The sequence below is a fragment of the Manduca sexta genome, chromosome 11, assembly GCF_014839805.1.
Source record: "Manduca sexta isolate Smith_Timp_Sample1 chromosome 11, JHU_Msex_v1.0, whole genome shotgun sequence".
Taxonomy (NCBI): domain Eukaryota; kingdom Metazoa; phylum Arthropoda; class Insecta; order Lepidoptera; family Sphingidae; genus Manduca; species Manduca sexta.
This window is the reverse complement of record NC_051125.1, coordinates 6461118-6473464: the sequence shown is the minus strand read 5'-3', so window position 1 is coordinate 6473464 and position 12347 is coordinate 6461118. Positions and strand designations below refer to the sequence as shown.

Sequence of the window (12347 nt, the reverse complement as noted above, 5' to 3'; positions counted from 1 at the left end):
TCTGGCATAAAATTGGAATCATAGTTAGAGGGCTCTATTCAATCTATGGAGGCGAATCTGTCCTTTTGCAATCGCGGGCGTTTTAATCGAAGGACAGTTTTGGTAGCCAAATAGAAAAATAAGGGAATTTTTTACTCTTCAATCTTACTTACTGGCTACGCGAGCTATACTTCGACAAGAACGCCCGTAATCGCAAAAAGACGTATATATGAGTGAATAAGTTAATTTTGGAAAATATCAGAATATTAATTCAGTACTTGGATATACTCCATTATTATAACTTTAACGGGCAGAAATGTCAACACTGTGTTGTGCTGGAGCGACAACAAAACATATACCCGAATATAACCGAACGTAGCCGAGTGGCAAACGAATCTCGTTCCAAAACGTGATCGCGCTGTTTGATTTGAAAACAAAATCCACCCGCCCGCTGCCGCCGCCGGCGAGTCACGGGCGAAGGCGAACTAGCGAACTATACAAGCTCAGTGCGCGAGCAAGCGTGATACGGAATGAACGTGTGGTGCGTTTTGCGCGGACGTTGACTCTGCGATTTATTTCTTAAATATTGCGATTTATACGGCCAGAATAATTACATTTTGGAGTATAAAGTCGATATAAAGAAAAAAGTTTCATTATAAAAATTGACTTCGACGCAGTTCGCGCAGAATTTTGACCAATTTTGTGAATTTCCGTATAGACGCGAAAAAATAAAGTGGAGACATTTCGAAACAAAGGACTGTTTTGTACATTTTCGCAGCGTGTGCGAAATTGTGTTCAAAAATACTGATCTTACTTTAACGTGGAGGGTGTTTAAAAAAATAACCGCCCTCGACCAACTAGTTCGGACACAGTCTGTGGTCTTCGAACGTAAAACAAAAACACAACGATTTTATAATATAGGAACTGTATTTACAAAGGTTTCGTAAATTTCTCATTAAAATTATCGTGAACTTTAACAGCCCTAACCTAAAAATTACAGTGAGTTCGTCGACATAACAAAGTCGTGCTTCAGTGGATCAGTTTCCATATTTTTGTCCCAGCACCGAAACCCTGGATTAGTGACAGTTCATCATACATGATGTCTACAGCCATAATGCATCAGTCTGCGCTCTACGAATTTGGTGATCTGATCTTTAAGGTACGTTTCATTTTTTTTTATTCTCAAATTACCGCCGTAAATTATTAGATTGCTAATGTTTTATAATCAGCCGTTGCTGTTTGCCTATGTCCTTATTTCTTCCTACTTGTATGCGTTATTATTATCGGATACATATTATTATTATGATTACAATTGATTGTTTATTAGTTTTTCAAAGTTATAAGATATCGTTGCACGTGTACCGGCTCAACTATGTTGTGGTTAAGTTTTTCAAATGCCTATAAGTCTATACGTCTTGTTTTGCCCTCATACTAAAATATAAACCACATGGCCTGGCATTTGTTTGATGGCATAATATTGTATCTCAATAAGATAATATTTAATTGTGTTCTTTGTTGGTATATTATGAATCCAGCAACGTAGGTAACTAAGTAAAAATTTAAGTACGGGTAAGTAGGGTAGACGTACCTTTTACGATCCTTTTCAGAAGTCAGAGTTTAAATGAAATTTTGACTTCAAGAAATATGCCATATTTTATTGTTCGTTAGCTGTACTATAAAATATTTGAAGTATCGTATACATATTAACGTTTGAATTATGTAGGTACATATTTAAAAATTGTGTATTGCTGTCGGTTGCTAATTGTTCAACACTTACGTGGGTATTTACCTGTTGGGCCAATGTTATTTCTAGACGTGTTAACAACTCATAGTCGAAAAATAACTCCTTATTTAATCTATTGTATTAACCACTATACTTAATTGTAATTGGTTCGTTGGTACCTACTACCTCTACTTTATATTGAAATCATATATGTAGCAGCATTGAGGTACCAGCATTATATTTCCTCCTTTTGTACTTATTATACTTATACGAGGACATTTATTGAAATGTGTTGGGTATTTAAACATCGTTATTTTTGGATATGTTTTCACTTCATAATCTTGTATGCAAATGTTAATGTTTGTTATCAACTCATTGCAAACTAGATTTTGAAAAATATCTGGGGCTACACCAATCATTTTCCGATTGTATCTGGGTACGTATAGTTGAGTGTACAGAACTGGATACATCGGAAAATCAAAGCATTTGTTACGCGCTTATTTTTATTTAATTCAGCATGGCTATATTGCAGATGTTAAATAGACTTTCGAGTGTGGGAATATTGGGATTATTGTTTAGCCAAAAAAAAAATTTCTGTTAACAAACAATGAATGAAGTGATCGTAGAGGAGTGTCGTGGCGGGTGAATCAGTGTTTTTAAAACAAGACTAGTATTTTTTTCAATTTCATCGCGCTTCCCATTCGGTTTCTATTTTATCTGCACAGAAATACCTGTAGATTTAGCAAAATTCTGTTAAATATTTAATTAAGGGTAAAACATATTATGATGCAAATCAAAACTCATTTATTTATTAACAATTTTTTATTAATCATACTTACAATTATACTTTTAAGATTAGATATAAATCTTCAGCACTGGCAAACGATAAACGCAGCAAGCCAGGGAGAACACATGAAAAGTATTGGGTTCGTAACCAAACTTAATGAGTGTTTTTGAACCATTCGATTGTTTTTTTTAATCAAATTTTCTCACAATAGTAGTACCATTACCGATCCAGTGAAAACCTCGCGCGGTTGCTATTTTAGAAATACCTACAAGCTATAAATGTCTAATAGGTATTCTTAAAAGATTTTCCCCGCTTCGCACTTTATTACGTACGTACCTAGAAACGAGCAATGACATAAACTAATAAACAATGTTATCAGTGTTATTATTTTATTATGATGTATTTACAGTGATACATCTGGGTACATGTTGACGTGTTTGGTCAATATACTTTATTTAACGATAAACAATAACTTATATTGAAAAGTTGCTGAAAGTCGTTAATATAGGCAGGTAAATTTAGGAAAGAAAAAAGATAATCCGTTCGTCCAGTCTCTATCACTCTTCATTATTCTGTATTTTTGTATTTTTTCTCTGAATTAGCGATAAAAAAGGTACCAAATACTATGTAACTTGTTAGGCACTGTGTTATTATAATATATAACTACTTTCATATTCCAAAATAAGTAAAAATGCGCAGGTATTTACTTTGGAATAAGACAGACGTAATATTAAATACATATTAATTGCATACATTAAAATTTTGTTTTCGCTCTTTGTCTCATTACTTGGAAAATCATTTATATTTAAGGCAGTACTTATATAGCTGTTAGTCCAGCTGTCATAAATTACAATTTGTGTCTGCAACAAATTGAACAATAATCCTTCCATGAGCCTAATTAGTGTCGAGTGGGCTATTTCTGTGTGTTTTGAAATACTATACTGGACGTGAAACTTGTAAATAACACTAATATGTTTCTAATTGTTGGCAAATTCACTGAGTGATAATACTAAAATGTTTTTATTTGGCGGATTTAGTCTGGCCCAAACTGATAACGTGATAAGTTGATATTTCAAATTGAACAAAAAAAAAATTGGTATTTCTCATACTGATTAGTTAAATAGTTGAACGTTGATCAAGAACGTGTTGCGTTTGTATGGTCAGACCTTTACTAAGTCAACGGACTTGCCTCAGTAATTACACGATACGGAAAATAAGTAAAACCAGTTGCTGTGACTTGTGCGCACCCGCATCATGTTGCGCTAAGTTTGCAAGAAAAAATTTAACGATACCAACTAACAGAGTGTTGTGAAACCAAAATCGATTTAAAAAATACAAAATAGTGAATTAAATGTCGGATTTTTATAATTTGAAATACTTCCCCTTAATAAACTGGCACGCTGCGCCTTTAGTTTTATTTGCCAAAACAATTTTTTTTACGCAGGAAATATTTTCAAATTCATTGTTTACGTGCAAGTATTCTTCGGCTGCGTTTTATTTATAAAAAGTATTAATCATGATCCGTCAAAACTTTTTATAAAGGAACATCAATTTTAGTGCACGTACCGTCATCTCCCGGACACGGTACACTGAATAATTGGTTGACCCTTTTCAAGTCTCAACGGGGGTGTAGATGGGATTGAACGTTGGGCTTGTAGATCTTCATAAAACCGCCACTAAAGCTATCTCGAATAAAGATCAAAACGTTTTTCCAACTTGGTCTCGGAACGTATGTGCAATAACGTGAAACAGGTTTTATTGATTCTCTGCTATAGTTAAAAATGGTTTGCTTCTTTCGTATGCTACCTGCTCATAGTTTTTGTCGTGTTTTCCGTTGCGTAAAGCACACTTGTTCGGGCCAGGTCCGTTTTGTGTTGGGTTATGTGAGCTGGGTTCGTAAACGCCCCGCGGGGGTTGCCGAGATCGTTTAACAGGTTTCAACGTGATTATTAAATTATCTTTATGTGCATTTGAATATCATGGTAACTATTATTAGTTAGACGTAAAATTGTTGCTGCTTTGATCTGCAATGTGCGAAGAAACTGTTAAATGTTTGAATATTCAGAATGATTTCTGTAATATTCAATTATTGCAGTCTCTTTTTGAACTCCGTGGTTGAACTTTTAAAGTATTTAATTCAGTTAATTACAGATTTAATTACACATTATCTTTATTTTTACCATTGGGAATAATTGCAAAGTGTATCTAGCTAATAAAATGAATACCTGCAGAAACTTTTATTAATATAGGAACATATACATATTTCAATTCAAAATTCAAAGTCTATAATTCAATTAGGTAAAAAAATATTTGCAGAAATATGGGTGTAGTTAACAAGCACTTAGGTACTTTTATGTCTTCTCACTTAATATAAGATTCGATCGAATTCATCGTGTTTGGCCAACAAATATGCGATCATCACTATTTACTAATTTAATTACGTTAAAAACGAGAATTTATTTTCAACTAACAACTGAGTAGGCGATTCATTATTTTAATAGTTTTATTAAAATGTTAGTTCTATTTTCAGAGTGTTATACCTATTAGTTCCGGGTGCCATAAATTTGCTGCGTATCTTGATAAAATCTTTGTAGTACTATACGACAAGAAACCAAATAAATAGCAGTGGGAATTTTGAAAGGTGCATCGTCAACCTTTTTTGTCATATTTTGGTACGTTCGATCCTTTGAAAAAGACTATTAAACCGTTGAACTTATGAATACACCTACAACCGTCTACCTGCAGCCTATTTACAAATACAACCAGTGCCATTATTTTTTGCGCCACTTTTGGTACTAAATAAAAGAACTCTTTGTCCCGTATCTGGTCTTTGTGCCAAAACTATTGGTGGCAAATCTCAGATAACATTTTAAAGGGATCTTTCTGAGCTCGGCAGGTCGAGTTTTTAAACGTTAGGTGCATTAAATATGATCTTTTATTCAGGCAAACATAAAGGATCATAATTTGCTATCTGTCGCCCGTAGTTGTGCCTTTGAGAAATATATCTTCAGCGTTACAGACGAAATACTTACTTGTAGCAATAATGTTATATGTAGGTCGTCACATCACGCAGGTATTTAGTTGTCTGTTTCGTTGGTTGTTAGTTGGTTAGTAAAGCGTGTAATCACGTGGGCCGATGGAGCGTGCTCGATTTACGCGCACACGCAACTCTTGAATATTTCTTACTTAATATTTTACTTACTAGTACACTGACCGTATTGTGCGCTGAATATTTCATTTCACCAGGCAATAAGATTGTTAGGTTTGACTTGCAAATAAAGGAAGCAAAAAAAAATCGTTTAAGTATAGTTTGTGATGGATTAATCGGAAACAGATTAACAAGTAATCTCAAGGTTGTCGTAAGGAAATCTCAAGAGTTTCGGATGTATCGCAGAAATATTGTAGTGTCTTTCAATATTATGTTCGAAAATAACGGCGGTGATTCCAGACACTGGCTGGAGTACGTCGTCACGCGACGCGATTAACTTTCCACGTGTGCTGATAAAGACTGATTGTTGTACCGACATGCTGAATAACCAAAATATTGAACTCATGTGAAAATAAATACATTGAACTTATGATTATATTGTCGCATCGCTGGATTACTTATAAATGTCAAGAGTGCGTTTGCGCGCGATATTGTAACCAATTTTGATCATTAGTCGTTGGTTATATTTTCCTCATATTTTAAACCTGTGCATAATTTTATGCAAGTAAATACGGCTTTCCACACTTTTCGCAATCTAAACTCGAAAGGTTTCTCAAACAGTCTGTTTTGGCCTCAAACTCGACACCTCCGTCGAAGCGGTTTCCCAACGACTAGACATTGCAGAAACCTTCGAGTGCAGTGCAAACAATAAGTTTCAATCGTGGGAGCTGAGTAGTGCTAACACGGCGTTCTTCGACACAATAAGTAACTTAAGAATATTTCCTGGCGCGCTGTGTCGGCGAAATTTAACGCGTCTGATACACGACGCTAAGCGCCATTTTGCTATCACGTTACTAATACTGTTCGTTGTACTGTAATCTAAATGGAAATTTTGTTTGCAATCTAGCGCTTTGTACGCGAATAGGTATATGTTCAAAAGACCACCTACATTATGTAATATAAAGACAAAAATAGCAGACGAAAATCAAAACAACGGTATAATCTGGCTAGACAGCTCTTGACACCTTTGCAACTCGTTTGACATTACGGATCGGATAGACGCTTGCGTTCGTGGAGGAACACGTCATTTTTGTGTAGACTACCTATGTGAAAATGCAATTCGAGTAGACAATACACAGATGGCTTTAGTTACGTTCATTGCGAGCCCAAGCTGTGTCGAGATGATTGAGCTCTCGTCAAGCCACGAGGGCAGGCGCGGGAGGCGTAGGCCAGGTCCAACGGCCGCGTGTGTAACCGCTAATGTACTATTTTTAGCTCGACTCCTTTCTCCGACGACTGGAGTCCGGACGTGAGTCAACCTTTGTTCCATCGCGGCGCGAGTCTACGGCCTCGCCGTGAGGATGTACCACACGCACTTTACACGTGATCAATATCACTTGAGATGACACTTTCCAAACTCAACATTGATTAGATTTTTAATGCCCTGTCCGCCTTGATCATTCGACTTTTCGAGGATGTATATTTTACATTCTGATGTTCATAAAACGAACACTAGGTATCATTATACATTATACAGCACAAAGATGAGTTTCATACCTCGATTTGGCATAAAATTGCAAGAATAGCCCCGTCACCACCCACACGGCTTACAAGAAACTTAACGACTCAATGTTGCAAATTCCAACATATCCAGTATATAGATTCTATACTGATATGAGTACATAACAATTGTAAAGTGACAACTATCGTGCATTACCTTCTGTTTGTATCGCAGCTTGCACTGCACTTAGTCACCAGATATAAAAGTCGTTAAAGTGCCAAAAACAGGTTAGTAATAACACAAAAGAAACTACGCCATATACATAAAAATACGTTCGTGATTTACCTTCCTATTGTGTAACTAGGTCGTATTTCGGAACAATGTCATCGTATAGAAAGGCGATCTAGTAATAAAGAAGGATGTGGTCAGAACAACGCATTGTTGTCATGTCACACTTGGAACTTGCGTGCCTATTAACATGTTCAGAAGAAACTTATTCGATTAGAGTATTGGTGATATTTTCCCATTGTCATTTATTTAGGATCGTCCAAAACGGAAACTGCCATTATGGCCGCGTACAGCGCTCGACGAGTACGATGAAGATGGTCGCTGTGTAAATACTCTGGTTAGATTTGCGGCGCGTCGCTAATTGTTTCGGCAGAGCAAATGCGAAGGTTCATTGCCGGCCAAACGGCATTGTCGTATACGCCCACGGCCAACGCAATCTATTACCAAAGCTAAGCGCGTCTATGTCAAAACTCGTCTTAATGTATTTTGCAAGATTTTAAATTATTACAATGTTTGTTATGCGTTTGTGTCTTAATGCGTTTTATTGCGTATTAGTCTTTTCAATTTTAAGTTTTTTTTATTTTATAACATTTAACGAAGAGGAGGATTCACTTGTATATTCCATTTTTACATACATTTTTTACTCATATATTATTTGTAGATTTAAACTAATGTCATATTACGAATCTAATTTTAAATAGTTATTTATGAATTAAAGTTTACATATAAACGAACCTCGTAACTGTTGCTAACCGGTTCGGGCAATAGTGGCGTTTATGTTAGCTCCAATTTATTTTACATTGTTTTGATGACAACGTAGTGGTAGTAAGGCCGACAGCCAGTGACCCAACTATTTAAAACTAGCGAGCGATCGCAGCAGTGACTAAACAGTGCTAACTGTTTAAATTAGTTTACATTAATAAAACTGAAACATAATAATGAGTTATTCGACTAATATAACAGTTCAAAGGACAATGCCCAAAACCAGGCTATCTTTGCGTCAGTCATGCGTCTTAACCAAATAACCATGTAAAATCATAATTTTAATTATTACTTCATTTGTATTTATTTCAGCCATGAGCAAATAGGGGTTTTAAAGATATGAAAAAAAAAAGTTGTTTAATTGTTGCAAATCAAACACCTGATAATTTACTGCCAATATGGCGAATTGATACCAATTTATAACAAATTCCCCTTTTAAATGGAATAAAAAAGTTAATATGCACAATAAATGTGATTGTACTTGAACCTATAATATATGGATTAAATATATTATTCATTAAACAAAAATATTGTTATAAAAAAAATAATTTTCTTAATAATTATAACCAAACTCCAAATAGCTGGTATAAAAGATAAAATATTAATCCTTCTAAAAACAAACAAATGGCGACTTGTACTTGCATTGACAGAAATACTAAAGTCAGCTAAAACATGTCTGGACTTTATTTTTAATTAAATAAATATATGGGTACTGATTTTTATTACACTGGCAACTGAAATGAATGACCTTTTGACACAAGATTTGTCAGAATGAAAATATTTCATTATTAAAATATTTTACTCAAGATCAGAGTGTTATTCTTATGTATTTTAATGTTGAGTCGAGAAATTCACTGTTAAGAAACAAGGTTTATAATGTGTGTTCCGAACTTTGAGACGGAAAAGGCTTTTAGTTAGCAACACAAAGTCGTGTAGAACCTAGACCCAGGACAATTAATCGAGACGACATATCCCGGCGATGTTTTAACTGCACCATTGCGATGTCACAGCAACGATAAGTATATTTCTTAGACAAGCTATCCAGTTTGTAAGTTATGTGGATTATTATTAACCTACCCACAATGTGGGAAAAATCTTGCAGAAACTAAAGAACACAGTTTATCAATAATAATAATCTGAACATGTATACTCAACTTCTACATTATATTTCAGGTTTCAAGGCTGGAATGAATTTGTGCTGCCTGCTGCAGATCAGTTAATAGAGAGGTTTACAGACAACAACGACATGACATGACCCGACCAGCACTGCAAGAAGTCATTCACTCACTTCAGCAGTATTATAAGCGTGTTGCAGCCACATCAAGTTCTTGTTTGTTTTCTGGGAAGCCATATCTATCAAAAATACACATCTATATAAAAATATACATCGGATTTCGTATTTCTTGTTTTATTTTTCTTTTCCTATGATAAGTAACTATTAGCCTAATTAGGCAGTGAAGTTAGTTCCTGGGTTCCTGTTCGATTTCCAGGCCAAGCAACATTTTATCTCGGTGTTACTGACACGACTTGCCTAGGATCGGAATCCTCCAAAGAGGCAACCCTCTTGCATCGCCGCATGCCTGATGCCAACGCATCAGGCATGCGGCCGGTCATAAAAACTAAGCTGAATTTATTCTACAATATGTGTTGACGCCATATTGAAATGAGATAATGGTAGGTGAAAATAAAGATTAAATTAATCCATGTAATAGAATAAGTCATAAGTCAGAAAAATATGTACTTACACAAAGGGTCGGGTAGTATATGCTCAGTGGAAAAATTAATATTCCGCCATACTATCTTAGAAGTTTTATTGGAGCTTCGTCTCATCAGATATGTTAATACCTATCAGTTTCTTATAAGAGCGATTAAAGCTAAGTGAAAAGAATGTCCAATAATTGTTTATAGCAATATCAAGTAGGTACTGCAATACTGAACTTATAAGGCACGTAGGTACTTTCTACCGTACATTATTGCAGTCCATACTTAACCTCAAAATAACCGAGTTAATAAAATTCTGATTACTCCGAATTCCCATCGAATATCCAATTGTTTTCAATTTATATAAGATTTAGGATATATTTCCTATAGTTTAGTGAAGGTTTTGTACAGACGCAAACGTAGCCCAACTTTCATACAAAAATGGGCATTCTCCTTTAGCCCTGGCATGCCAGCATTGAATAATATTATTGTTTCATAATTCAAATTGTAAAATCACACAGTCCATTATGTTAGAAATGTCATAAAGATGTCATTGACAACATAATAAAAACTGTGACACAATATTCTTTTATTAACAAATACCGTTACTCGTCCATGATAACGTTTGATAAGTACTAGTTTAGGGCTATTGCTTGATTGAAATATCTCTTTGATTATTAAACGATAACTGCGCTGACCACTTTCACATACGTCACATGACTAATGTAGAAAATTTCCTTTGTGATGTATTAGTACAGGTGAAATTAACATTTTAATCACCTGTTCTAATATTTATGAGTAAAAAACATTCTTTCGTCCTTCCATTATCACAAATGTTAATTTTAACGTAGAATATGATACCTTTACAATAACAAGATTTATATTAGTGGGAGGTGTTTTATTCGCGATGGAATCTTACATGGTTTTAAAATCGTTCGGCTGACCTTACCTTGAGTCTTCCACGCGACCGACCTTTTCGAAAATTTTATTTGGTTTCTTAAATACCAATTTATATATTCGATGTCAAATAAATCGCCAATTTAGGAATTTCGTAACATGTATCTAAAAATATTCATACAACTACTCCGTGATAGAGACAAAAGATAGACATAAGGAATGAGTAAGCAAATAGCAAGTTAGTTACTTTTGTAGATAATGCATTATCTAAGGTCTTATGTTGAAGTGCAGTGCATAAACAAAGGGGTACTGTACTGTATCTTATCGCTCGTCTGATAACCGCTGGAAACATTATTAACGTTGTGAAAAAACAACGTGGTTATTTAACGTGTTCACCTAACCTCACTTCTATTTCGCAACATGAACAAATTGAGATGGTTTTTCGTAATGTGACAACGATGTAAGTGTTTATACATACTTTACAGCTACATAAATATGACTTAACATTATCACAGTATTATTAGTCTCGAACTTGTTTTAGCTAAAATTGTGTGATCGACTACGACATAAACTAATTATGGATCATGTATCTAGAGCATTTGAAATGTTTTGAAGATAGCTTACGTGCTTTTACTCATTTATCGCATAGAGATCTCGATTGAGTTCACCTACATTTCGGCGTGGTTGCAGATATGAAAGTGGAAGTAGTTTGTGTGTACGCGAACGTCTTGTAACACCGACGTCAGCGGCGAAGTTAGTGCTGCACTTTTGGCACACATTCGCCGAGGTGTTGCGTCACAGCCAAGCAGCGAGCGCGGAGAATCGGGCACACCGCGTAACACTTTTACCGCAGCATCGGCCGGCCGGCCTGGTCGTGCCACTCGCTTGCCTACTTACTTGTATACCCGCACTCATCCACCGTTTTACATAATTGCTCATAAAGAACACACGTTACGCAATAGCACGTTTTACACTTTTTAACTTAAACGCGCCAGATTATTATGCTTTGAATCACTACGTAAATGTAAAAATAATTTGATACTGCCATTCAATCCGATGTTCTGTTGTTGAGATTCCCGTTTAGATAACCGACACATTTAACGAATGTTCTATTGTTGCTACTTTCACTGACGTTTAAATAACATTAAAAGCAAACGAGATATTTAACGACGTAATGCATTCTGATAGCGCAATGAGGAACACTGTTTCCTATCACAGACTTGATCATAATATTGATGTTTAAAATTAGAACAAGATAGATTGGAGGTTTGGTCCAAAGTATTATGAATTATGATGGATAAGGGTTAGAAGATGTCAGAAGGCGACGTGGTGGCAGTGCGCGCACTACTACACCTGGTGCAGTTCATGCTGCTAGTGCAGCAACACTGCCGAATGAAATGTTTTTAACTTTCTTTTCTTGTTTCGTAATGGTACGGTTGAGTGGAGAGGAGCTGTGACAGCGCAGCGCCACGGCGGCGTCGCTAATGTCTGAACGGTGAACACCACACTCCGCGCCAATGATATTTCACAATTTAACCGGTATCTGTTTATTGGATTTTTA

The 12347-nt window shown here is 35.5% G+C and overlaps 1 protein-coding gene across 2 annotated transcripts in view; it reads left to right on the top strand.

The window, feature by feature from the left end:
- The first annotated feature begins 419 nt into the window (after positions 1 to 419).
- LOC115443028 (protein TIS11) overlaps positions 420 to 12347 on the top strand; it is a 34129-nt gene continuing 22201 nt past the window's right edge. The window contains exon 1 of one of the 2 annotated variants that reach the window (XM_037437384.1): positions 420 to 1138. Coding sequence is in view for 1 of the 2 variants with exons in the window: in XM_030168299.2 (XP_030024159.2) it covers positions 1076 to 1138 (63 nt within the window). In the remaining variant the exon portion in view is untranslated. The remainder of the gene's footprint in view (positions 1139 to 12347) is intronic. The other variant, XM_030168299.2, reaches the window with a different exon arrangement.